The sequence below is a fragment of the Rana temporaria genome, chromosome 7, assembly GCF_905171775.1.
Source record: "Rana temporaria chromosome 7, aRanTem1.1, whole genome shotgun sequence".
Lineage (NCBI taxonomy): Eukaryota > Metazoa > Chordata > Amphibia > Anura > Ranidae > Rana > Rana temporaria.
The window spans coordinates 25,947,958-25,974,586 of NC_053495.1; the positions used below are offsets into that span (position 1 = coordinate 25,947,958).

At 43.1% G+C, this 26,629-nt stretch overlaps 1 protein-coding gene across 2 annotated transcripts in view; it reads right to left on the reverse strand.

The window, feature by feature from the left end:
• Positions 1-10,207: 10,207 nt before the first annotated feature.
• LOC120945175 (ficolin-1-like) overlaps positions 10,208-26,629 on the reverse strand; it is a 32,794-nt gene continuing 16,372 nt past the window's right edge. Inside the window, exons 4-9 of one of the 2 annotated variants that reach the window (XM_040359097.1) lie at positions 24,514-24,549; positions 21,412-21,450; positions 18,313-18,440; positions 15,650-15,779; positions 13,640-13,774; positions 10,208-10,684 (exon numbers count right to left, since the gene is read on the reverse strand). In XM_040359097.1, the coding sequence (XP_040215031.1) occupies positions 10,437-10,684; positions 13,640-13,774; positions 15,650-15,779; positions 18,313-18,440; positions 21,412-21,450; positions 24,514-24,549 (716 nt within the window). In that variant the 3' untranslated portion in view covers positions 10,208-10,436. The remainder of the gene's footprint in view (positions 10,685-13,639; positions 13,775-15,649; positions 15,780-18,312; positions 18,441-21,411; positions 21,451-24,513; positions 24,550-26,629) is intronic. The other variant, XM_040359098.1, reaches the window with a different exon arrangement.

Below are 26,629 nucleotides of genomic sequence, written 5' to 3' on the forward strand. Positions count from 1 at the left end.
AGATTAGAGTAATTGCTCCTGACAGGCCAACATGTCACTGAATGCCAAGCAGTTTTCTAAGAGATTCAGGAAGCATTTGTAGAAGAGGCTGGGCTCAGGAGGGTTTTACCTGGATTCAAAGACATTGTTTTGATGCAACCTGGACACAGACAAAGCTACACACATCTAAAAAAAAATGAATTGGGGACCTACCTCCTCATTAAAGGGAGTCTTTCCTTTTTATTCCCTTTACCCTTCCTTTCCCTTTTCCTTCCCCCCTTTTTCATTTTCTTTTCTTTCCCCAAATGTTTTTTTCCCTTTTCCTTTCCTTTCCCTGTTACATTCTTTTTCTATTTCTTTTCTTTTTTCTTTACTTTCCTTTTTCTGATTTTCCCAATACTTTTTACTTTTCTTTCCCTGGTATTTTCTTTTTTCCTTTCCTTTCCTTTCCTTTCCCTTTCCCTTCCTTTTTTCTATTCCTTTCCCAGTTTTTTTTCCTTTCCATTTCCTTTCCATTTCCTTTCCTTTCCATTCCTTTAATTTCCTTTCCTTTCCATTTCCCCTTCCTTTTTTCTATTCCTTTCCTTTTCCTTTCCCAGTTCTTTTCTTTTTTCCTTTCCTTTCCTTTCCCTTTCCCTTCCTTTTTTCTATTCCTTTCCCAGTTTGTTTTTTCCTTTCCATTTCCTTTCCTTTCCATTTCCCCTTCCTTTCCTTTCCTTCCCCCTTCCTTTTTTCTATTCCTTTCCTTTTCCTTTCCCAGTTCTTTTCTTTTTTCCTTTCCATTTTTTTTCCTTTGCCCATTCCTTTATTTTTTCTTTTCCCAATTCCCCATTCTTTTCTTTTTTTCTTTTCTGTTCCTTGTTCTTTTCCTTTTTTCTTTTCCTTCCCCAAAAGTTTCCTTTACGTTCTTTTCCTTTCCATTTTTCTTCCCTCTTTCCTTTTTCTATTTCCTCTCCTTTTCCCTTTGCTTTCCTTTTATTCCCCTATCCTTTCATTTTCTTTGTTTCCAGTGAAATATAACAGAAATTACAACATGTGTATTTAAAGTATAACTAAAGGCAAAACTTTTTTTTTTTAAGTTTTAGATAGAATAGATTAGAACCCTTAGATTAGAACCCTTGTCAGTTTTTATTGCTGCCTGTGTCCCTATTAAGGAGGTTCAGCCTCTATTTGTCCTGTTTACCATTATAATTGAAAATGAAAGTAAAAGAAAATCATACATAGAGGGGAAATCTTCCAAAGGTAACACTAGTTCTGGTGACCTGGAGGTCCCTAAGAGATTCCCTTAATTTGCAGGAATATCCTCTTACTTCCTGTTTAGCTATGGGACAGGAAGTGAAGGGAAATCCCTAAAATAGGACAAAGATGACAGGAAAAATCTGACAGGGGTTATAAGATTTTACATAATAAGTAAAATCTGACCATTTTAAGCACCCCAGTCAAACAAACCAAACATTTAAAATTGTATCAAATACTTACAGTCATTTTTCTTTCCTGACGCCAATACATGGCAGCATACCTATGACATAGCCCCGCCCCTATATCCACCCACAGGACCTGTTTAGCTCTATGAAAGTCTAAATTAGAGCTACCTCCCCCATTCTCTGTATAAAACACAAAGATCAGAGTTAGGGTGCGTATGCTGCCAAGTATTGGCGTCAGGAAAGGAAAATTACGGTAAGTATTTGATACAATTTTCCATTTTCCTGACGCCAACATGGCAGCATACTTATGATAAATAATGAGCTTTTGAGAGGGAGGGTTTAATTCTGCAAACTTAGTCTTTATTTAACAATAGACATAGAAGCTTGTATAGCTTTCCTCCCAAACTCTACTGTAGTTAGAGCTGCTGGATCCACCCTGTAGTGTTTCAGGAACGTGTGATGGTATCACCAGCTAGCCGCTTTACATACTGTCTCCAGAGACACTCCTGACCACGCTGCCCAAGAAGAAAACATCGCCCTGGTTGAGTGAGCTCTAACCACCTCCGGAGGGGCCTTCCCGGCCGCTCTATATGCCCGGTGAATAGTTTTAACAATCCAGGCCGAGATGGTTCTAGCTGAGGCCTCTTTCCCTTTACATTTTCCGGAAGGTATAATAAAAAGTCTGTCTAAACGTCCAACTGAAAAAGTAGCCTGGGTCTCTTGTTAAAAAGGAAAAAGTAGCCTGGAGATAGGCTTTGAGGACTTTGGGAATGTCCACCTCATGCAGGCCAGCATCTGCTTCAGTTGGGAAGGCTGGAAGCACACATTCATTGGAGAGGTGAAATATTGATACCAATTTTGGGGAAAAGTGATTCAATGGTCTTTGTTCAACCCTGTCTGGGAAAAATATGGTATAAGGTTCGGCTTCTCCCAATGCTTGGAGTTCCGACACCCTTCCCCCTGAAGTTATGGCTATTGGGAATGCTGTTTTTAAAGTGATAACCCATAGTGAACAGTCTTTCATGGGAGCACAAGATCCCATTGAGGGAACCTATTTCTCTTGGGAGGGAGTAGTCTAAGTATCGTTCTCATTAAGCGTTCCAGGTTTGTTGCCCTCTTCTTTTGGGTAAAAGCTGAGATGGTCCTAATAACCTCTGGAGAACATCCTAACTCTTGCAATCCCTGCTTTTCAATCTCCAGGCTGCTAAGGCGAGTCGTTATGGTTGTGGATGTAGGATATCTCCTTGTGACAGGAGATGAGGAGTCACCGGCAGAGTGATCGGTGGGCACACACTGAGATCCATTGCCAGAGAAAAACATGGCCAGTAGGGTAGTATTGCAATGACTATCAGATTCTCTACCAACAATCTCTTTAGGAATTTCAGAATTACAGAAATTGGAGGGAAGACATAGGCCAGCTGTGCAACCCAAGGATGGGTCAAGGCGTCCATAGCATGAGAGGAAATGAGAGATATTGCTGTGCCAATGTCATGATCGGTTCAACCTCTCTCAAGAGGGATTGGCTGTGTGTCCCACCCCGTCGCTGTATATAGGACACTGCTGCCGTGTTGTCCAGACAGAGCAGGACTGGGTGACCCTGTATGTGAGGCAGCAAGGTGTCCAACGCCATGAATGCTGCTCGAAGTTCCAAAATATTGGAAACGAGGCCCTGAGTGGGAAATTCCTATCTGCCCTGGATTTTGCATTCTTTGCAGGTGGCGCCCCACCCTGATACTCTGGCATCTGTGGTAACAGTGATCCATGGCTGCGGCCCTAATGGACGATGCTGCACTAGTGTTTCTTGTCTCGTCCACCACAAGAGACTCTGACGCATCCATCTGGTGATCGTAATGGGTTAGGCTAGACTAATCCTTTTCCACTGTATCAGGAGTCTCCAGTGAGCCCAGGGGATCATTGGTATACATGAAGCCATCATCCTGAGAAGACTCATGCACTGGGATGCTGATGTCATTGGCGCAGCCAATGCCTGTTGGAACTTTTCCCTGATTTTGGGGAGTTTCTGATGAGGCAAAAAAACTGTGGCCGCCTGGGTATTGAACTGGGCCCCTAGATAGACCATATTCTGTGTAGGTTCAAGCTGGCTTTTTTGATAGTTGGCTATCCAGCCAAATGACCATAGGGTGGACAGCAGGAGCTCCTTCTGCGTCCGCAAAAGGTCTTGGTCTTGGGCCAGGAGAATGAAGTTGGCCAAACAATGATGGACTCTGAGCCCTTTCTCCCCCAGAGGAGCCAAGTCTACAATCAGAACCTTGGTAAAGGTTCGAGGAGAAGTGGATAGGCCGAAGGGAAGTCAGTCAAATTGGTAATGGCTGTCCCCCACTGTGAATCTTAGGAACTGTTGGAAAGACTGAGGAATCAGGACATCCTGTAAGTCCACCGAAATCATCCAGTCTTTTGGTTGAATTATCTGGATTATAGTATGAAGACACTCCATCTTGAATTGCTCTACTCGAATAAATTGGTTCAGCTTCTTGAGGTCGATCACTGGTCTGAAGCCTCCTGTTTTTTTTCTTGACCAGGAAGAGTGGCGAGAAAAAGTCTGTAAACCTTTAACAGTCCGGAACTGGTATGATTTCCCCTTGAAGCAGCAAGATGTTAATGTACTCCTGAAGAGCAGCTAATTTCGGAAGCGACTGGGTTGTCTTGGTGGGGGGTGAAGGAGTATTTTGGAGGCTGCCTTTAGAACTGCCAATAATGACCTTGCGCTACTGTGGACTGCACCCACTGATCTTGGCAGTGATTTTGCCAGACCTGGGCAAACTTGAACAACCTGGCTCTCGCCGCCCCCCCCCCCCCCCCCCCGGGCGGGCGTGATGTCAAAAGGGCTTCTGGGTACCTGAGGAAGCCGCAGGTAAATTAGCTTTCTGTGATCTAAGAAAGGTTGATTGTGTACCCTTCTAACCTCTTCTGGAATCCAGAGTCCCGGTACCTCTTTGACGCCCCCCCCCCCCGGTTGGGTTGCCCCCTCAGGCGTCTGGACCTCTGATCTTGGGGTAAAAGGCCAGAGTTACCTCCTGTAACCCTGGAGATGGCAGTTTCCAGCTTTTGGCCAAGCAGTGCCTTCCCATCAAAAGGCAGCTTGTAGTAGTTCTGCTTTGAGGATGGGTTGGCCACCCAGGGTTTTAGCCACATAACTCTTTTGGCTGTTACTGTGCTAAGCATGGCTCTGGAAGACCATCAAATGATGTCTATGGCTGCCTCTCCCACAAAGTCTGCCGAGAGCATTATCTCATCAAAGAGCTTTGATGATTTTTTATTTTGGCAACTGATTATTGATTGCTTATTCCAGGTTCTGCGCCCACACTCGCATAGCACTTGCTACTGACGTTAAAGCCACAGTGGGCTTACAGGCACCACCTGCCGTGAGGTAGGGCTTTCTCAAGTCCGAGTCAATGCGTCTCTCCAAGACATCCCAAAAGGAGGAGGAGTCTTCCATTGGAAGTGTCACATTCTTGGCCAGTCTAGTAACTGCCACATGCATCATTGGTGGGTTAGATAGAGACGCTGCATCCTCTTCCGTGAGTGGATTCAATTTCTGCAACCTGTTTGTTGGAAACGATTTTCTCTCTCCTTTCTCCCATTCCTCTTGAAAAAAAGGCCTCTTATTTCTGTCATAAGAAGAAAGGTAGCTACAGTACCTGTTTCTTTAGCTGGGGATAATAAGTCTTAGGCCCCGTACTCACGACCAAACATGTCTGCTGAAACTGGTCCGCAGGCCAGTTTCAGCAGACATGTTTGGTCGTGTGTGGGCGCGAGCGGGCCGAATTCCAGCAAACATTTGCCCGCCGGGCCTTTTCCCAGCAGACAAATATTCCTGGACTTGTTTTAAAACAGTCCGCTGGAATTCTGCCCGCTCGGACATGTACGGTCGTCAGTACAGACCTACCGTACATGTCCAGGCGCCCGCCGTCCCTCGCATGCGTCGAATGACTTCGACGCATGCGTGGAAGCATTTTAAAGGCGGGCCGCCCACGTCGCTGCGTCATTGTCGCGGCGACACCGCGTCATCGACGCGGCGACACCGCGGACACGCCCCGCGTATTGTTTACGCGCGGACTTCTGTACGATGGTGTGTACAACCATCGTACAGAAGCCCTCTGGCAGACATGTATGGTGAAAACGGTCCGACGGACCGCTTTCACCATACATGTTTGGTCGTGAGTACCCGGCCTTAGGGACACCACTAGATTCCTGAAGAGCTCAGTGCCCAAAGTTTAAAAGTTGGCAGCTACAAAATTTGTAGCTGCTGACTGTTCATTTTTTTTTTAAGGAGCCTGGAGCTCCTCTTTAATAGAGATAGGCCGAACAACCCCCTGTTCAGTTCACACCAGAACTCCCGAACAGAGAAAGTTCTGACCCGAACTGTGAACCCTATTAAAGTCTATGGGACCCAAACTTGAAAAATCAAAAGTCCCTATTGTGAAGGCCATAGAAAGGGTATGGAGGGCCAGGTTTATCAATGCAAAATGTTTAAAAAAAAGTTTTAACAGGAGCAGTGATTTTATTAATGCTTATAGTGCAACAGCATAAATGAAAAAGTGTCACATCTGTAGTATGTATAGAACATGCTGCAGTAAAAATTAAATTTCTAAAAAAAAAAATGAATGAAATGACATTGAAATTGCCAAAAATACAATACCATTGCCGGCAATGGAAAAATGTAAAAAAAAAAAAACGGTGCTAGAATGAAGAAAGGAAACAGTATGGCGTCCCTCCCAAAAGCCATAGCAGACCCTTATCCAAGCACGCACCCCCCTCCTGAACCATACCAGATCACATGCCCTCTAAAAAAACGGTGCTAGAATGAAGAAAGGAAACAGTATGGCGTCCCTCCCAAAAGCCATAGCAGACCCTTATCCAAGCACGCACCCCCCTCCTGAACCATACCAGATCACATGCCCTCTACATTGCACCTTGTCCCCACGTTGATGGGACAAGGATCTCATCCCCACAACCCTGGGCTGTGGTTGTGGGGTCTGCGGGCAGATCCCACCCTTCCCTACCCCTTCACCAAAAAGGTATCAAAAAGATAACAACACACAGTTTTTGAAGATTCCTTTTGTTAAATAAAATAATAAAGCGCTATCTGTCTTGGTAGGGAGGGAGTAAAAGTGCCTGCTATTGAAGTGGCTCAAAAACTACACATTTAATGCGTAATAAAGATTTATTGTGAGCTGTAAAACAGTTTTTTGATATTTATAATTACATTTTTTTAGTCATTTGGTCACAGCACCAATCCAGGGCTGTGCAGAGTTTGTGCGCACAGTGCGCTCCCAGCACTGAGACCAGGCTCTCACCGAGTCTAACAATAGGGACCCAGGACTCCCCAGTTTCAGGTCATCTGATTGCTGTGATAGCCTCTGATTGGCTATCACAGTGATTAGTCAATGTGAGCCCGACCATGTGTTTACTTCCTCCTGTGTTTACATTTACCCAAACAGTGTGTAAAAAAATATTTTTTAATAAAGAATAAAAAATAAAGAAAAAATAACAAGATCAAGATTTGCCAGGATTAGCTTTAGAATGAATCAAGGTCGACCAGTTTCAGCAGACATGTTCGGTCGTCTGTACGTCCGACTGGACAATTTTCCGGCGGATTGGACAGGTTTCCAGTGGACAAATGTTTCTTAGCATGCTAAGAAACATGTCCGCTGGAAGCCTGTCCGTCGGACATGTTCGGTCGTCTGTACAGACTCACCGGACATGTCCGCTCGGCCGAAAGCCCTCACTTCGACGCATGCGTGGAAGCATTGACCTTCCAGGGTCACGTCACCGCGTATCCTGTCCGCGGGGATTTTGGTTTGTACAACCATCAGACCAAAATCCGGCAGCGGACATGTCCGATGAAAACGGTTCGGCGGACCGTTTTCATCGGACAGTCCGTCCGTGTGTACGAGGCCTTACAGTCTCCTGTAATATGTCTGCAGTCTCTGGTCATCCCCTGCATCATGTCTGCAGTCTCTGACTTTTACCTTTTGTAGTATTTCCGTAGTCTTTAACAGTCTCCTGTGCAGTATGTCTGCAGTCTCCGTCAGTCTCCTTTGGTATGTCCGCTTTCTCTGTCATCTCCTCCTGTTTGTCTGCAGTCTCTGACAGTCTCCTGCAGTATATCCACAGTCTCTGACAGTCTCCTGCAGTATATCCGCAGTCTCTGACAGTCTCTTGTAGTATGTTTGCATTTTCTGTCACCTCCTCCTGTTTGTCTACAGTCTCTGACAGCCTCCTGTGGTATGTCTGCAGTCTCTGACCATCTCCTGCATCCTGTTTGCAGTCTCTGACCATCTCCGGTAGTATGTCTGCAATCACTGACCCTCTCCTGTAGTATGTGTATTAATGTGCCGCTTTACTTGCTCAATTATTTGGGATTGCTCCACTGCTCAGTGCGTGGTAAATTATGTGCAGTAACCTGTAGCAACCAACCAGTGAACAGTAGTGATACACTGTAATCTCTTGCCATCAATCAGTGAGTGGTAATGATGTGCAGCAACCTATAGCAACCAATTGTTAGCAGAAATTTTGTGTTGTAACCTCTAGCAACCAGTCAGTGAGCAGTAATGATAGGCGGTAAACTCTGGGATCCAATTGCAATTGCTGCATGATCTGCCACAGTAAACTGATTTTGAGTCTACCTGTAATTGTTTTGTATGTCTCAGAATGGAGGGGGGGGGGGGGGGCAAGAAAATGTTTGCCCAGGGTCCAATCAATATTAAAAGGGTTGTAAAGGTTTGTTTTTTATTTTCTAAATAGGTTCCTTTAAGCTAGTGCATTCGATTTCCCTTCTAAATGTTTTTTTTATTTGTCTGAATTTCTCACTTCCTGTTTCTCCATTAAGCTTTCCACCATCATCCGAGCCGTTCTGGCTGGGGGTTAGTCAGCGTGCTCGCCCCCTCCCTTGGGACTACATCCCTGTGGGGAGACGCTGTCACAGTATGAGGAGAGGAAAGCCAATAACCGGCAAGTGTGAGTGGGGAAATGTACACTGATGATCAGGAGATTGATCATCAGTGCCCTAATTATCAGTGCAGCCCCAACTGTCAGTTAGTGCCGCCTATCAGTGCCCATCCATGCCGCCTATTAGTCTTTACCAGTGCTGCCTATCAGTGCAGCCAATATGTTCAATATTTTTTCATTTGTTTAGAAAAAATTAAAAACCCTAGTGGTGATTTAATACCACCAAAAGAAAGCTGTCTCCATCTGTCTCCAAAAATTATAAAAAATAAATAAATTTGGGTACAGTATTGCATGACCGTGCAATTGTAATTCAAAGTGTGACAGCGCTGAAAGCCGAAAATTTGCCTGGGCAGGAAGGGGATAAAAGTGCCCAGTAGGCAAGTAAATAAAAAGCAAAAAAACAAACAAAAACAAAAAATAAATAAACAGGATTTACCATAGCAATACCATGAGGGTATCTGACATACATCTAATTGGCAGGAGGCATTTTTAGTAATGATCAGATCTTTTCTTTCATCTTTTATATAGTTAGTGTGAAAATGTTGCCACCTAGTGACAACAATTGTAATTGCAACTTGTGCAGTTTGCGCTCTTCAGCTAAGAAGTTCTTTCCTTTTTCTCAGCTTAATAAGAAAAACTGTCCTTAATGCGTTATGGTATATTTGCCAGCCCAGGTTAAAGATTAAAAACGAATACAATAGGTGAATCCCTCATATATTTTATATCTCTCTGAGAATCAGGGTTGCCAACCTCCTGTAGCATTTTTTACTGGTGGGCCACATTTTTTTACTGGCATGCCGTACAGTGTCATTAAACAACATGCAATGACACTGTATGGCATGAAATGGCACTGTATGGCATGAAATGACACTGTATGGCACGCAATGGCACTGTACGGCATGCCATGACTCTGTAGGGCATGTGATGACACTGTACAGCATGCCATGGCGTTGTACAACATGCAATGACACTGTACACCATGTGATGGGTCTGTACGGCATGCAATGACACTATACAGCATACCATGGCTCTGTATGGCATGTGATGACAGTGTACGGCATGCAATGGCACTGTACAGCATGTGATGGCACTGTACGGCATGCAATGGCATTGTACAACATATGATGACACTGTACGGCATGTGATGGCTCTGTACGGCATGCCATGGCTCTGCACGGCATGTGATGACAGTGTACGGCATGCCATGGCACTGTACGACATGCAATATCAGGAAGGGGATGACAAACCAAAGATGTTGTTTACATTCTCCAACTTCAGTCTGCAGGCAAAAAATTATGTCAGCTACACTGCTAGCTGCACCCCCTGGGGCTCCCTTTACGTGCATCTGCTGGAACTCCTCCTCTGACATAGCCTGCGTCATATTCCTGCCTGACACCGGAACAGCACCCCCACCGCTCTGCTCACTGGTATCCTTGTAGACCTCAGTCCCCTCTCGGTGCTCCCCAAGTTTCCTGTCCCTCATGGTTCGGGCCCTGTGCCATGTCAAGCTGTACTCGCTTGCATCGCACTGCCTATGCACAAGAATCTCGGGTACATGTTGGGTAGCCAGCATGCACGGAATCCAGGAAGAAGGACACTGCGGCTTCAGATGCCCACACTGGAGATGGGTGCGCTGTGCAGGAACTTCACAAATAAAAAACTGGGCATAGTTTACAGCATACCTTTGTTTCATTGCACGAGGCATGAGTATTCTAGGGGTATTTTTATCTTAAAAGTCATATTTTCGGCCAGAACACTGCTGTAAAGAAATACACAGAATTTTGTTTTGACAGGTTTTTTTTTTTTTATTATTATTGAAACAAACAAGCTTATCAATTACAACTTTCTTCTTTAATGGAGCTGTATCGGGCTCAGCAGGGCCAACAAACAAAGCAGACACTTTATAAACCGTCTTATTTATTAAAGTTCCTGCAGAAATAATTGTTGATCCATAGCAGCCAATCAAAATCTTTATTTAAATCTCCTATACAACACCAGGACAATAAAAGGAAACATCAGAATGGTTTGTTGGACAAGAAGTCTTTCTTCAGATATTGCAGGTTACACGGGTCTGAACTTCATTTCTGTGATTTTATAAGAATAATAATATCCCTTAGCGGATAACCACATAATCCCATTTGCATAACTCTCATGTGCTCCCCTCAAATACAGACCATTCAGGTTGGCGTTATGGCATTTTCCATACCACCAAGCACCCTTAAAATCTGCTGCACAGTTGGTGGGATGTACATCATTGTCCTTGTCCTTTGTAGTAAAGGGACGATTGTTATGGTATCCAAGAGAGTCACCTGCAAATAAAAAAAATTCAGTTCATTGGCTTTATTCCAAATGCAACCTTCTGCTGAAGGCCCCTTTCAGACGTGCGGTCCGTATGTCCGCTTTTTCATCCGTCTGTTTGCGGATGTAAAAGGGACATACATTGGTCCCTATGTGATTTCGGGTGTCAGCGGATGTTCATCCGCTGACACCCGTAATCGCCCGCCTCCGCAAAGATCCGATTTTGCGGACGGAAGAAAACCCTATTTTTTTTTCCGTCTGCGGATCGGATCGGATGAACACAGACACACGGTCCATGTTCATCCGATCCCCCATAGGGGAGCTGCCGACTCAGCGGGGATATACGGAGCGATCCCCGCTGAGCTTACGGACACACGGAGGCGGATCATTACTGATCCGCCCAGTGTGAAAGGGCCCGAATTTTTTTCAGGTTGCCTGGTGTTGGTCATGGGATTACCAGCAGACCATCTCATAGCTCATTTTTTTTTAATATAAACTCGAATGCAATTGTGAGGGTGGTTCATACCAGAAGTCTAGAGAACATTTTTCCCATTGTGAATGGAAATGCAAGATCTTGGTATATAGTAGCCCTGCTCTTAAAGTAACATTAAAGATTCCGTTTTTTTTTTTATTAAAATAATAAAATATGTTATACTTACCAGCTTTGCGCAATGGTCTGCGCAGAGCAGCCCCGATCCTCCACACTCCTGGCTCCTCCTATTCTGTGACTGCCCCCATAGTAAGCCACTTTCTATGTGGGTCTTCGTGCGGGCTCATTCCTGAGCTGCCTTGTCTGTGTCTATTGACACAGACAAGGCATTTGCATTTGCGTTTTTTCAAAATTAAAAATTTCTGAAATTTAGAATTTCCAAAATTTATCATTTCCGTTTTTTAGAATTTCCAAAATTTATCATTTCCGTTTTTTAGAATTTCCAAAATTTTGCATTTCCGTTTTTTCAAAATGTTAAATTTCTGAAATTTAGAATTTCCGGATTTTCGAAATTTAGAGTTTTCTGATTTCCGAATTTTAGAATTTCCGAATATTGCACCTATGTCTAGAGCTTACATACACAGTGAGGAGAAGCTTCTATCTCATCCCCTCAGCTGACATTAGAAGTGAACTTGTTACTTTGCCCTGAATGGTCAATGGTTAGTGGTGCCTCTTGCTTAGGTGTTGCAGCCTCTGGGGCCTTTCAAAAAGGTGTGGAAATGTAATGACAGATCACGTGACACTTAGCTTGCACACAGGTGGACATCATTTCACCAATTATGTGACTTCTGAAGGTAATTGGTCGCACCAGAGCTTTTTATGGGCTTCATAACAAAAGCGGGTGAATATATACGCACATGCCAATTATCATTTTTTTATTTCTGAAAAAAAGTTTTATGTATATATTTTTATCCGAAGTTACGAATTATCTGTAATAACGAATGCCATATGTAAATGAATCCAATGTAACAAATTAATAATAATAAATAACAACAATAATAATAATATTATATATATAAAAAATAAAATGTATTATTTAGTTTTGTTCCATTTGTTTAGATACAGCATTTTTTATTTCGGATAATTCGTAACTTCAGGTAAATTTTGTATTAGTTACGTTCACTAACAGCCAAATTTAAAAATGAAATTCCAATACCTATACTTTAATAGTCAGTTATTATTAGTTAGTTTGTTATTATTTTGGATTTGTATTCTAATTTCCGAATATCCAAATGTTCAAATTTCCGAATTTTCAAATTTCCGAATTTTCAATTTTCCGAATTTACAAATTTCCGAATTTATGAATTCCCAATTCTGAATTTCCGAATTTTTTGAATTTCCCAAAAAACAAAAACAAACAATTTTTTCGGCAGTGCACATGTCTAGTAAGCTCCAACTCTGAGCTAACACAAGGTTTTCCACCCAGGGCTAATGTAAGTGAATGTAGTGGCTGGAAGCAAGGAAGTAGCAGAGAATGTGGACTATCAAGAGAATCTGGGCCAGATTCACATACCTGCGCTCCGGCGTAACGTAACTCATTTACGTTACACCGCCGCAACTTTTTAGCGCAAGTGCTTGATTCACAAAGCACTTGCCTGTAAACTTGCGGCAGCGTAACGTAAATCCGTCTGGCGCAAGCCCGCCTAATTCAAATGGGGCGTGTACCATTTAAATTAGAAGCGTTCCCGCGCCGAACGTTCTGCGCATGCTCCGTTAGGAAATTTTTCCGCCGTGCTTTGCGCAATATTACGGCGCCCCGACGTGTTTTTTGAACGGCGACGTGCGTTACGTCCTTTCGTATTCCCGGACGTCTTGCGCAAAAAATAAATAAATTCAAATTCGACGCGGGAACGACGGCCATACTTTAACATGGATGGTCTAGTGTTACACCACCTAAATAGCACTCGTAACTTTACGACGGGAAAAGCCGACTAGAGACGACGTAAGAGCATGCGACGAACGCGCGTACCTTCGTGGATCGCCGTAAACAGCTAATTAGCATACCCGACGCGAAAAACGACGAGGACTCCACCCAGCGGGCGCCGAAGAATTACACCTACGATCCGAAGGCGTACGAAGCCGTACGCCTGTCGGATCGAAGCCAGAAGCCGTTGTATCTTGGTTTGAGAATGTCAAATTAAGATACGACGCGGCAAATTTGAAAGTACGCCGGAGTATCTGCAGATACTCCGGCGTACTTTTTCTGTAAATCTGGCCCTCAGTTTTTTACACTTATCGGACAAACTGACGGGTTCATTTTGAAGTAGGAAGTAGTTTAGCCCATAGGAAGGTATGAATTGTAGGGCTTACTATGTGGAGCCAGCGGTATGTGCAGTGCTGACATTATAAATGAGTAGCTGATTGTGTTCTAACTTTGGATTTGTGCATTCAATTGTTTGAATACCAGCTTTAGAACAACCTACTATTTTATATTTTTACTTTTTTTGGGGGGGTTTCCAATTGAAATGGTATTTACCTGCACTGCCTCCAGTAAAAGCTCCGATCTTCAGCTGGTAATTGTCCTCTTCTCCCAAAATGGCAAATGAAGCATAGGCAGCAAAACTGAAATTATTTTCATAATCAGTCAGGTCAACCCGAAACTCATGTGTTCCTGCAGGGAAATATATATTTGTTGTTCAGTTATAGCAAACACGGGGTTATGCACAGGTAGAAGATTGTGTGGACTTTCTCTCAGTCCTGGAATTCCCAGAACATCCTAGTAGGTGAGCATTCGGGGGTGGGGTTCGAGCGGAATCAAGACCATTAGCTAAAATTTCTGCAAAGTTTTGGAACTGCAGTATTCAGGGCTGGACTGGGACAAAAATTTGGCCCTGGACTTAATCCAGACTGGCCCACTTTGACAGGTCTCTCTCATGGCGGCCGGACAACTCCCGCACCCCCCCGGCCACCCAAGCCTCTCCCCCTTCACTAGCTACTTTATTAGAGTAGAATGGCTGGTACTGGTACTCTTTTGGCAGTACCAGTGGGGAAGCTACACATTATTTCACCCGGGGCAAAGAATCAGTTCGGTGCCCCCCCTTATGGGACAAGATTAGGCAGAAGTGAGAAACTCCCAGGCCATAACTGTTGAGTCAGCTGTCTGTCCCCTCCCCCATGCTCCTCTGTCGTCCCCCCTGCTTCTCTGTTCCCCCCAGGTGAGCGCTGCAGGAGGGGAGAGGAGGTGAGCGCTGCAGGAAGGGAGAGACAGAGGAGCGGAGGGGGCGGCGGTCCGCTGTCACTGAAGCCGGCTCACTGAGCCATCGGCCCACCGGGAAACTCCCTGTAGTCCCAATGGCCAGTCCATCCCTGGCAGTATTGATACCGTAAGTATGCAACTGTTTTTTTACACTACATTATCAACAAATCTAAAAATGTGCATGTGTGACAAAAATTTTAATTTTTTTAGTAGGTTGAAAAATGTTAACCGTAGAAATCTTGTAGTGAGCTCTCTTCTCTGATATTGTTGGTCTGGGCACAGCCTTCTTGTTTTAAAAGATAATCCCTGAGAAAGGCATAGGGGCATATCCTGATGCCGCGTACACACCATCATTTTTTGGCTTGTAAAAAAACGACTTTTTTCAGCCTCTAGAAAAAACAAAGTTTTTTCCAACTTCATCATTAAAATGACGTTGCCCACGCATGATCGTTAAAAAAAATGCTCTAGCAAAGCGCGGTGACGTACAACACGTACAACGGCATGCTTTAGCTGATTTCGTGTTAGTAAAAGACGATTTGCGCTTTTCTGTCTGTTACAGCGTGATTAAATGAATGTGCTATCTCCGTTACGAACGGTAGTTTTACCAGAACGAGCGCTCCCGTCTCATAACTTGCTTCTGAGCATGCGTGTTTTTTTCACGTCGTTAAAGCCTACACACGACCATTTTTTACAACCCGAAAAATGACATTGTTTAAAAGGTCATGAAAAAATAGAGCATGTTCAAATTTTTTTTTGTCGTTTTTCAGAACCCGAAAAATGCTGTGAAGCCCACACACGATCGTTTAAATGACATTTTTTTAAAACAACGTTTTTTACAAGCCGAAAAATGATCGTGTGTACGCGGCATAAGACATTTGTCTCATAAAAGATCTAGGCACAAATAATGGGCACACATTAAAGTGGTTGTAAACCTAGTTACACCACTTGTACCTACAGGTAAGCCTAAAATAAGGCTTTACCTGTAGGTACTGTAAATATGTGATGCATACTAGCCCATTATTCTTTTACTTTGCAGGGTGGGAAAAAAGAGGAAATTAAACCCATTATGTACCATATGCTTTTTTCAATAAACATTGTAATATTTTTGTACCATTGTGCCTTTGAAGTCCGACCTACCATTTGGTACCCCTTTTCCTTTTTGTCTTTATACCTAACTAATTATGGATGTGGCCATGTGAGTGCTTTTTTTTTAATTTCCAAGAGTGTGTCTAGATTGCAGGAAAAAAGAAAAGACGAGGTTTAGAATGTAAAAGTGCACATAACAATTACCAGATGATGTCAGCAGATGGATATTATCATTTCCCAGCCAGAATTCACTCAGCTGATTGCCAAAGCCTCGCTTGTAGTCCTTCCAGTCTCTAAAAAAATTCACTGTGCCATCATATCGCCTCTGGAATACCTGAAGGTTGAAATAGATTGCAAGGTAAAATGATGATGGTGCTAATGGCATTTGCCAAAATCATAGCAAGATGAAAGACGATGAATAAGGTAGGCTAATTTAGCTGGCCTAGTAGTAGTTACAGTTGACTACTGTGTGGCATGCATTTGTATTCAGCCCTTTTTACTCTGATACACCTAACTAAAATCCAATGAAATCAATTGCCTTCAGAAGTGACCTAAGTATAAATACAGCTGTTCTGTGAAGCCCTCAGAGGTTTGTTAGAGAAACTTAGTGAACAAACAGCAAGGAAGACACCAGACACGTCAGGGATAAAGTTGTGAAAAAGTTTAAAGCAGGGTTAGGTTTTAAAAAAAAATCCCAAGCTTTGAACATCTCACAGAGCACTGTTCAATCCATCATCTGAAAATGGAAAGAGTATGGCACAACTGCAAACCTACCAAGACATGACCGTCCACCTAAACTGACAGGCCTTGAAAGGAGAGCATTAATCAGAGAAGCAATCAAGAGGCCCGTGGTAACTCTGGAGGAGCTGCAGAGATCCAAAGCTCAGGTGGGAGAATCTGTCCTCAGGACAACTATTAGTCGTACATTTGCAAGAAGCCATGTTGGGGACACAGCAAACATGTGGAAGAAGGTGCTCTGGTCAGATGAGACCAAAATGGAACTTTCTGGCCTAAAACCAAAATGCTACGTGTGGCAGAAAACTAACACTGCACATCACGCTGAACACACCATCCCCACCGTGAAACATGGTGGTGGCAGCATCGTGTTTTGGGGATGCTTTTCTTCAGCAGGGATAGGTAAGCTGGTCATAGTTGATAGGGAGATGGATGGAGCCAAATACAGGGTAATCTTCGAAGAAAACCTGTTAGGCCCTGTACACACGATCAGTCAAAACTGATGAAAACGGACTCAAGGTCCGTTTCATCGGTTAACCGATGAAGCTGACTGATGGTCTGATGTGCCTACACACCATCAGTTCAAAAACTGATCCAGTCCAACGCGGGGACGTAAAATACAACGACGTGCAGAGCAAAATGAAGTTCAATGCTTCCAAGCATGCGTCGACTTGATTCTGAGCATGCGTGGGTTTGGAACCAATGCTTTTGCGTACTAACAATCGGTTTTGACCTATCGGTTAGGCGTCCATCGGTTACATTTTAAAGCAAGTTCTAAATTTTTGGACCGAAGGATAACTGACCGATGGGGCCCACACACCATCGGTTTGGACAGATGAAACTGAACTTCAGTCCGTTTTCATCGGTTTGGTCCGATCGTGTGTACAGGGCCTTAGAGTCTGCAAAAGACTTAAAAATGGGGCGGAGGTTCACATTCCAGAAGGACAATAACCCTAAACATACAGCCAGAGCTACAATGGAATGGTTTAGATCAAAGCATTTTCATGTGTTAGAATGGCCCAGTCAAAGTCCAGACCTAAATCCAATTGAGAATTTGTGGCAAGACTTGAAAAATGCTGTTCAGACGCTCTCGATCCAATCTGACAGAGCTTGTGCTATTTTGCAAAGAAGAATGGGCAGAAAGACATACCCCAAAAAAACTACAGCTGTAATTGCAACAATAGGTGGTTCTATAAAGTATTGACTGTATACAAATGCACGACACACTTTTCAGATATTTGTAAAAGAAATTGAAAACCATTTATCATTTTCCTTCCACTTCACAATTATGTGCCACTTTGTGTTGGTCTATCACATAAAATCCCTAACACAATGGTTAGATAATGAGGTAAAGTTGACACAACACTAATCCTATCATGTAGGAACCTCCAAGAGGATTAGCCAACAGACAGGAACAATAGGTGACTCAATTAACTATTAATTAATTCATTTATTTACACCTAGGAGGCACACAATGGGAGAGACACACTTAACAATACACACCTATCACCTTAATAAACAGATTATAGCAAGAGACCCCACCATTAGGTTGTTTTGAGCTGATTATATTACCATCTGCTCTGAGTCAAGGAGGGGTTGAAGCAGTTAATGCTGGTTTGGGCATAGAGGCCCCAACTCTGTATCCGGGTCCTCCAGTTTCCAGAGCCTGTGTGTTTTTCCGGGAGACATGGACTTGAATCTGAAGTAAACCTACTCTAAAGATTCCCCAGGCACACACCTCCCAAGAAATAGAGCCCGCTCAAACGCCAGGGCCTATAGTCAGTAGGCAAGAGGCTACCCTGCAGTCCTATCCAAAAGCCCTTGTCCCGGTTGAGTCTGTCCCAGTCACTTTATATTAATTCCTTTTCCTCCTCCTCTTGTAGTAACATAAAAGGGAGTAGGGAGATGAGAGCATAGGGGAGGAGCTGGGTCAGTACAGACAGTATGCAAATATGTTCTAGTTAGCTACCCAGGATTAGAGGCATAGGGGTCACAAAAAAAAAAAAACATAGGAAAGACTTTACTAACAGACCAGCCTGATTTGGGTCTAAATTTGTCCCAGATTTGCTTGATAAATGTCCCTCATACATGTTGATTGTCAAATGGGGTTTCTCTGCCATATAAAAACTTACGATCCATCCTCCTCCTTCTGTATCCATGTCACAGAAAACGGTTAGTGATTTCTCTCCATCAGGATATATGGTGTACCAGCCACTGAAGATAGTGCCCAGGTTGAGCAGTTCTTTGCAGTTCCGTGCGGCTACAGGAGAGATACAATCATGTGAGTGAGTGCGGCCTAGGGTAAGAAAAGGCAGACAGAGAATGAAGAGTTTTTCAATACCTGATATACAGTGGGCAGTTTATTAAAGTACCTAAAGACAAAGGGCCAGATTCAGGTACAAATACGTTACGCTGCGGCGGCGTAACGTATCCCATTTACATTACACCACCGCATGTTTACAGCGTAAGTGCCTGATTCACAAAGCTCTTACCTGTAAACTTGCGGCGGTGTAACGTAAATCCGCTCGGCGCAAGCCCGCCTAATTCAAATGGGGCGGGCACCATTTAAATTAGGCGCGTTCCCGCGCCGAACGTACTGCGCATGCTCCGTCCTTCAAATTACCAGACGTGCATTGCGCTAAATGACGTCGCAAGGACGTCATTGGTTTTGACGTTAACGTAAATGGCGTAGAGCGCCATTCACGGACGACTTACGCAAACAACCTGAATTTTAAAATTTCGACGCGGGAACGACGGCCATACTTAACACGGGTTACACCACCTAGAGGGCAGCCTTAGTTTTACGCGGCGTATCTCGACGGAAACTACGTAAATTTAGAGCGACGGGTAAAGCGTACGTTCGTGAATCGCCGTAACTAGTCATTTGCATATTCTACGCCGACCGCAATGGAATCGCCACCTAGCGGCCGGCCTAGAATTGCATCCTAAGATCCGATGGTGTAAGTCAATTACACCTGTCGCATCCTAGGGCTATCTATGCGTAACTGATTCTATGAATCGGCCGCATAGTTACGACAGGCGGATCACAGAGATACGACAGCGTATCAAGAGATACGCCATCGTATCTCTTTTGTGAATCTGGCCCAAAGCTTCTATAGTTAAGTATGGAATGGGGAGTATCTAAAACTTGCATTTCTTATTTTGTTTTATTTTGTATGTGTCTCCTCAGGGAGATTTCCCTTCATTTCCTTTCTTGGAGGCATAACAGGAAGTACGAGTAAATATATTTAAAATGAGAGGAAGTCCTCTCTTATATGGTTGTCCCCAGAGTGTCCCTTCGGATGTTTTTCCCCTCGCCGCTTGTTCTGGTAAAAACTGTAAAGCGTTGGATTTCTGACAGTAATAACATTTTGACTCAGGTTATAATTTACTTTGCATCTCTCCTAAAGGTTTAGGTTCAGGAAGATATAAAATACACAAATCATTGCATGTCTGTTGTCATAATTACATTTATATTTTTATGGGTCCATGCACACTAGGGGTAGAAAAACTGCCAGAACCACCAATGTATCTGCATTTCCGAATTACAATAGTAACGAATTTGAACAAATCAGAAATAATGAAATGAAAATTCAGATCGTTTTCAAATCAGATTTGGATAGTTTTCAAATCGAATTCAAATTAGAATTTCAGAAGAGAATAAAATAGAAAATAAAGGCATAGAATAGAAAATAATGTAATTGAATGAAAAATCATTGAATAGAAAAAAAAATTGATAGAATAGAGTAAAACAGAACAGAATAGAAAATAAAAGAATGGAAGAAAAATTGAAAAGAAAATATAAAAAGGGATAAAATAAAAAATAAAGGAATAGAATAGAAAATAAAAGAAAAGAATAGAGTAAAACAGAACAAAATATAATAGAGAATAAAAGAACAGAATAAAATAGAATAGAATAAAATAGAAAGAATATAATCATCTTCTAAAATTTGCATTTCAAATAGAATAACTTTGAATCCAAATAGAAATAAAAACAATATAATCGAAAAAAACAATAGAACAGAATAAAATAGAAAGAATATAACCTTCTACTGAAATTCGAATTTTAAATAAACTATAATAGAAAAGAATAGATTAGAATAGAATAGAAAATAAAAGAATAGAAGAGAAAAACACTAGAATAGAATAAATTAAAATAGAAAGAATGTAACCATTTTACAGGATTCAAATTTTGAATAGAATACATTTAAATTTGAATAGAAAAAAATTGAATATAAAATAGAAAATTAAATCATAGAAAATAATAGAATAGAAAAAAGAATAGAATAGAAAGAACATAACAATATAACCATCTTCTAAAACTCGAATACAATACATTTGAATTTGAATAGAAAAAAAAGAATAGAACAGAAAATAATAGAATAGAATAGAAAAAAACAATAAAATAGAATGAAATAGAAAGAATATACCATCTTTCAAACTTCAAATTTCGAATAGAATAAATTCGATTTAGAATGGAATTAGAATTTTCCAAATGTGGTTGAAATGAGTCAGGAAAAACGAAACGAATTCCGAAAACAAATTTAATGACTTTAACTAAACTAATTTATGTAAATAATGGATTGATTCGAACCTAAATAAACACAATTAATTCCAAAAACAAATTAAATGAATTAAACAAACTTAACTAAACAAATTTATGTAAATTACTAAACAAAACTAAACAATTTTTTTTCATTCTGCACATGTCTAGCAGACAAGGGTGACCACTCTATCCTCTTACTCTAGAACAGGGATCTCCAAACTTTTCAAACAAAGGGCCACTTTAATTGTCCTTCAGACTTTAGGAGGACCGGGTTGTGGCCAGCAGCGGCAGAAAATGTCACGGGCCCGGCATCAGTGAGCATAAATATGGCCTCAGGGTTGGTGGTCAATAGGAGGAGGAGTATTCCCCCTATTGGTAGGAGGAATAGTATCCCATCATTGGTATCGGTGGAAGATATAGTGCCCCATTGTTTGTGCCAGTGGGTTGATAGTGCCTCATATCAGTGGATGGAATTGTGCCCCAAGGGCCGGATAAAGGCTAGCAAAAGGCCACATCTGGCCCTCGGGCCACAGTTTGGAGACCCCTGCTCTAGAAGAAGCCATCGGTGGCAATATCATCACCTTACCACATGGTGAGGATGGCCCTTGTAGTGAAGCAATATATGCATGGAGATAAGAATACCAAACAGTTTGTAGTCTCCCGGAATAATATTCTCAAGACTCACCATAGCCTCGGTCTGGAGTGCCCTTGTCTCCTTTCTCTCCTAGTTAAGACAGAATTTAGTGAGTTGGGTACAGAGTTCTTTGTGTACACTATGGCATATTACTCTCTCCTATCAATACTTAAAGTGACACATTTGTTTTTATTTTTTAAATAACAAACAGGTTATACTTACCTGCCCTGTGCAATGGTTTTGCACAGAGCAACCCTGATCCTCCTTTTCTTGGGTCCTCTGCTGGCGCTCTTGTCTCCTCCCTGCCTAGTGCTCCTATAGCAAGCCGCTTGCTATGGGGGAATTTGTGATCGCCTGCTCCCAAGCCAGCTTTGTGTTTGCATTGACACACAGAGCGCATCTCAACCCGCCCTCGGCTCCCTCCTCACTGGCTGTGATTGACAGGAACAGGAGTCAATGAGGAAACATAGAGCTGGAAGAGGAGCAGCTGCTCGCGTGCACATCGCTGGATCAAGATCAGGCTCAGGTAAGTATTAGGGGGGGCTGGGAGCTGCACAATGAAGATATTTTACCTCCATGCAAAAACATTCAGTTTTTACAACCACTTTAAAGTGAATGTACAGTACCTGCCGCCGAGAATGTGTTTTTAGCACGACGGCATCGCGCTGATTCTTGGCGACAGGGTGCCGACATCTCGCGCTTGCTGGAATAGTAAAAGCACATTCCAGCAAGCGCGTCATAGAAGCGACGAGAGATCCGACTTGGATTCCCGCCAATTCTATACGTGTGCGGCGTTTGTTATGAATCCTGAGGGGGAACTCCCCGCCAGATTTTAAATAAAAATCCACCATGCTCCGGAGGCACCCCCTGTCTTCTTTAGCTCTTTCTGCAGGGGGGGCTTCTTCTTTGACGTCTTCGGGTGGGGGCCGCTCTTCTTCGCCGCCGTCTGGTTCTCTTCCACCGCCGAGGGGGGGGGGCGCTTTTATAAAAGCGCCCACCCCCCGGCGGGTTTCCTCCGACGTCTTCGGCGGGGGGTGGTGTGCTTCTCAGGGGGGGGCTTCTTCTTCCGCTATCCGGGGGGTCTTCTCCGATATCCGGGGGGTCTTCTCCACTCTCCGGGGGTCTTCTTCTATGTTCACCGCTCTCTGCTGTTGACTCGGCGCACCCCGGTTCTTCCTCCCGCTGTCCGGTGCCTTCTCCTTCAGGGCTGAACGTCTTCTTCTTCTTCTGTGCTGTGACGTCTTCTTCTTCAGCCTTCTCCCGATGTTGACACGTCGCCTTTTCTCGCTGCAATGACAGGTGCGCGGTTTGCATCTGACTTATATAGGCCTCACAGTCCCATCATGCTCTGGTACCTACCCATGTGATACCTACCCAAGGTGGAGGTCTGCGGGATCTGGGCTTATCAAAATTTGGAAGCCTCCTTTGACAATAAGAGGGCGAATAGGGTGCATAGTATTCTTATAAAGTTTAAAGAAACAAACATACACAGTTTTTGAGAAGTCCTTTACTACAAATTCTAAAAAAATTGTCCCACGATGGATAAACACCATCAAAGCCTGACACCTATCAACCCAGGGAAAGAAAAAAAAAACTAAACAATATGGTATAATTTTTTTGGTTTTTGTTTTTTTGCATAAGGTCCACCTTAGGGGGCTGGAATGAATTATGAGAATTTTCTTTTTCAAACTATCCCATCTCCTTTGTTTACCACCACTTCCCTAATAACGAGTAATGAGAGAAAAGCCCCCTACTATTTATGGTGTTTAGCTACTGTTAAGCCCTGTACACACGGTCGGAATTCCCGACAGAAAAAGTCAGATGGGAGCTTTTGGTCGGGAATTCCGACCGTGTGTATGCTCCATCTGACTTTTTCTGTTGGGAATTCCGACAGAAATAGATTGAGAGCAGGTTCTCAATTTTCCAGTCGGAATTTCCGACTGACTTTTTCCCGTTGGAAATTCCGACCGTTTGTACGGGGCTTAAGACAGAAAACAAACAAAGTTTGGTCCAAAACTGTGTTCAGACCTAACTGGTGTCATAGAAAAATTAATATCACACGTAAATAATTAATATAAGCTATAAAAACCTTTTTGTCTATATAAAAATTAAAGCAAACGATAGGGGTGTGAAAAAGAGAAAAAGGATTACATTTATTGATACCGAGAAGACACTTGTATTAATCCAATATTTACAACCATAACATAAAGGATATCACTTGTTAAAACAGAGAGGATACTGCTGAATACTGATACAACATACATGATATTAATAAGAATATGGCTATCGAGGATTCAACAATAAGTAATGATAAGTTGTAGAGAGAGAAACAGAGAGAGAGAGGGAGAGAGAGAGGGGGAGAGAGAGAGAGAAAGAGAGAGAGAGAGGGAGAGAGGAGGGAGATTACATCACATCATCAAGAGACAGAGAGAGAGAGAGAGAGAGAGAGAGAGAGAGAGAGGGAGAGAGAGGGGGAAGAAAGAGAGATTACTTTACCAGACTGGTCTACATCAGGAAATCATACACTGCTCTCTTGTCAGAACTGACTTGACTGGTTTTTATACACCTGAGCCTGCATTTTTCTCCCTCCAAAACTCAAGTTTCCCGCGGATACGATTGGTTGACTTAAGTGTCTTTTCAGTATTACCGATAAGGACCCCCCCACCCAGTAACCTCCTGTTGTCACATCCCTGTGCCAACGGATGTGATTTGGAGTTTGCATAATTGACACATACCAACTTCCCTTGTGATCACTCACTCACATATACAGGTGGCCACTTCCTATCCTTTGAAGCGTAGTCACACCAGTATGCAAAGGGCCCCTGCTGTGAGCCTTTCAGCCTTTCAGCCTGTTCAGCTTCCCCTCAAAACAAAAGGACAATTTAGCTAGTTTGATTATCACCTGGGACCTTTACCAGGAAGAAGTAATTTCTTAAAGAACAGCTGAGCTATTAATTTGTCATATCACAAAATTGAACCAGTCCAGTAAAACATACATTCTTGCCCTGGTTCCCCTGGTAAATTCAAACTTTCCACCACACTGGGAGCTCATTTCTATTGGGAGAGTGTTACATCTGGCATGAAAATAAATACATCAGTTATTCAGTTATTACATCAGTTATTCTAGACAATAGTAATGAATAAAGTCCCTACCTTTTTGCCCGTTAGCTCCTGGAACACCATCTACCCCTGTACCAAAACCAAACAAAATAAAATATAATGAATATTAAAATAGGTTTCGTGGACATTCACTTTTTGTGCAGTAGACCTGAGACATCTGTTCTTCATTAAAGCAAAACTACACTCATGTTATTTCTTAATATTATGTAGCGGGATATCACCCTTTTAATGTGATATAAATGACTACCATCTGCTGATCAAGGATCTCAGCTCCCTCCTGTGGCTGACATGAGTTAGAGCCACCTGTTGTTTACTTTTTGTCCTGGTACTGCAGAGAGTGTTGGGAGATTAAGTACAAGGAGAAGAGAGACTCCATTTGCCCTAACCTGTAATAGACTACATTACCCAGAGAGCAACTGTACAATCCCAGAATGCTTTTGCCTCCCGCGCAGCCTGCTGGGGGAGGTAATTTAAGGGAGAGGACATGTTTGGCGCGCTCTCTCTGGACACCTGTGGAAGTCTCCCCACAGAAGTAGGCCAGAGTTGAGGCCTACCTACGCCCAGGCGGAGCGCCATTGAGGAGGAGAGACAGAACCTCTAGTGGAGTGATCGAACGGGCTTCCAGTATCCCTGTGACCTGTCTGAGAACCGGAGGCTGTCGTCTAGCAAGACTGTAATCGGACATCGCAAACAGAGTGTCACGGAAGGACACGGCCTGAACTGGTTAGGTGAGACGGGCACTAGCCCAAGACCTACTAACTGTGTTGTTGGAGGATGGATCGTCCACATTAGCCACTGTGATTCAACTATTTGGGTCTCTTCCACCAGTTTTATTTGTCACCACATTGGATTACAAATTACCCCTTGCGCGCCATCGCATGCCAACGCATCAGTGCACGGACATTTGGGATAATTTGAACTGAGGTTTGGTCTGATCAACCAAACCACGTTAGTTAGGTATACCACTTAAAGACTGCCTATTTAGTTATTGCAGATTACGGATATCCATTTTATATTCTCTGATTGAGTAACCGGCTTTATTATACTGTGCAGTATTGTTAATAGAGAGAGCTGGGTGAGGCTTGGCAAGGGGATACTTCAGTGTTGATGTCTTATTGAGGGAATCCCCTTGCTGTGTGCTTACACAGGTCTGCATAGACATCATAGTTTACCTTACACCTATTTGTTATTATTGTTTCTGATTCTTGCAGGGCTCAGCAAGCAGTTTATTATTGTTTTACCTTTGTTTCTTTGGCTGTATCCTATCAAGTAAAGTGTCACTTTGGTTAAGCTGAAATCTGTGTACAGTCTATCTGTCATTCTGCAGGATCAATACAACTCAAGGTAATCATTAATTTACATAAATTGTTGAAGTGTAACGGGATATTGTGCCCTTCAACGAGTTACTTGGGTCCACAATTCCCATTATACCAGTTGTGCCAAGGGAGGGTTTTGAGACAACTTTAGGGGTTGACAACCATAGCGTAAACCCAAAACAAACCAGCAGCTCCTTCGGGGGTAGTGCTACAATTAAATAAGGTATCAATGTAAGTTAATGTTTAAAAAATGTTGTTACTTTGTATACTGAATGTGAGCAGCCATCTTCATTTAGTGTTTAAGCTCTGCTTACTGCTCAGTAGTACTTCACTGTGATTGTGCTTTACTTTCTCTTTCTCTTTTAGTGCACCTCTACAGTCTAATGTGATAGTCTTAGACAAGGATCTTCAAGGTTTCTAAACAATGGTCAAATTTACTGTCCTTCGAGGGGGGGCGTGACCGGATGCAGGTGTGTGGCGTCAGGTGTGAGAGTAGGCCACTGGACATGTGAGGACTGTGATATGTGAGAGTTCTCCCTCCCCTCTACTCCTGGCATGCTAAGTAGATCATGGTGCTTATGGATCCTGCGGTGACCCTCTAAACCAAATACAGAGCCTATTGCCTAACACTACTTGCCGTGAGTTCCAGCTTGCTTGGGGGGAAGCCCTGTGTCCTTCGCCTCTCTGGAGGTCCGTGGCGGTCTGCCTACTGCCTGAAGTCCCGGAGCGAAGGAAGACGAGAGAAGACGCGATTGGGAGGCGGCGGTCAGCTGACGAGACCACGTGACCATTCCAGCGTGCGGCGCACAATCCAGCCGAGGAAGTCGGGGGAA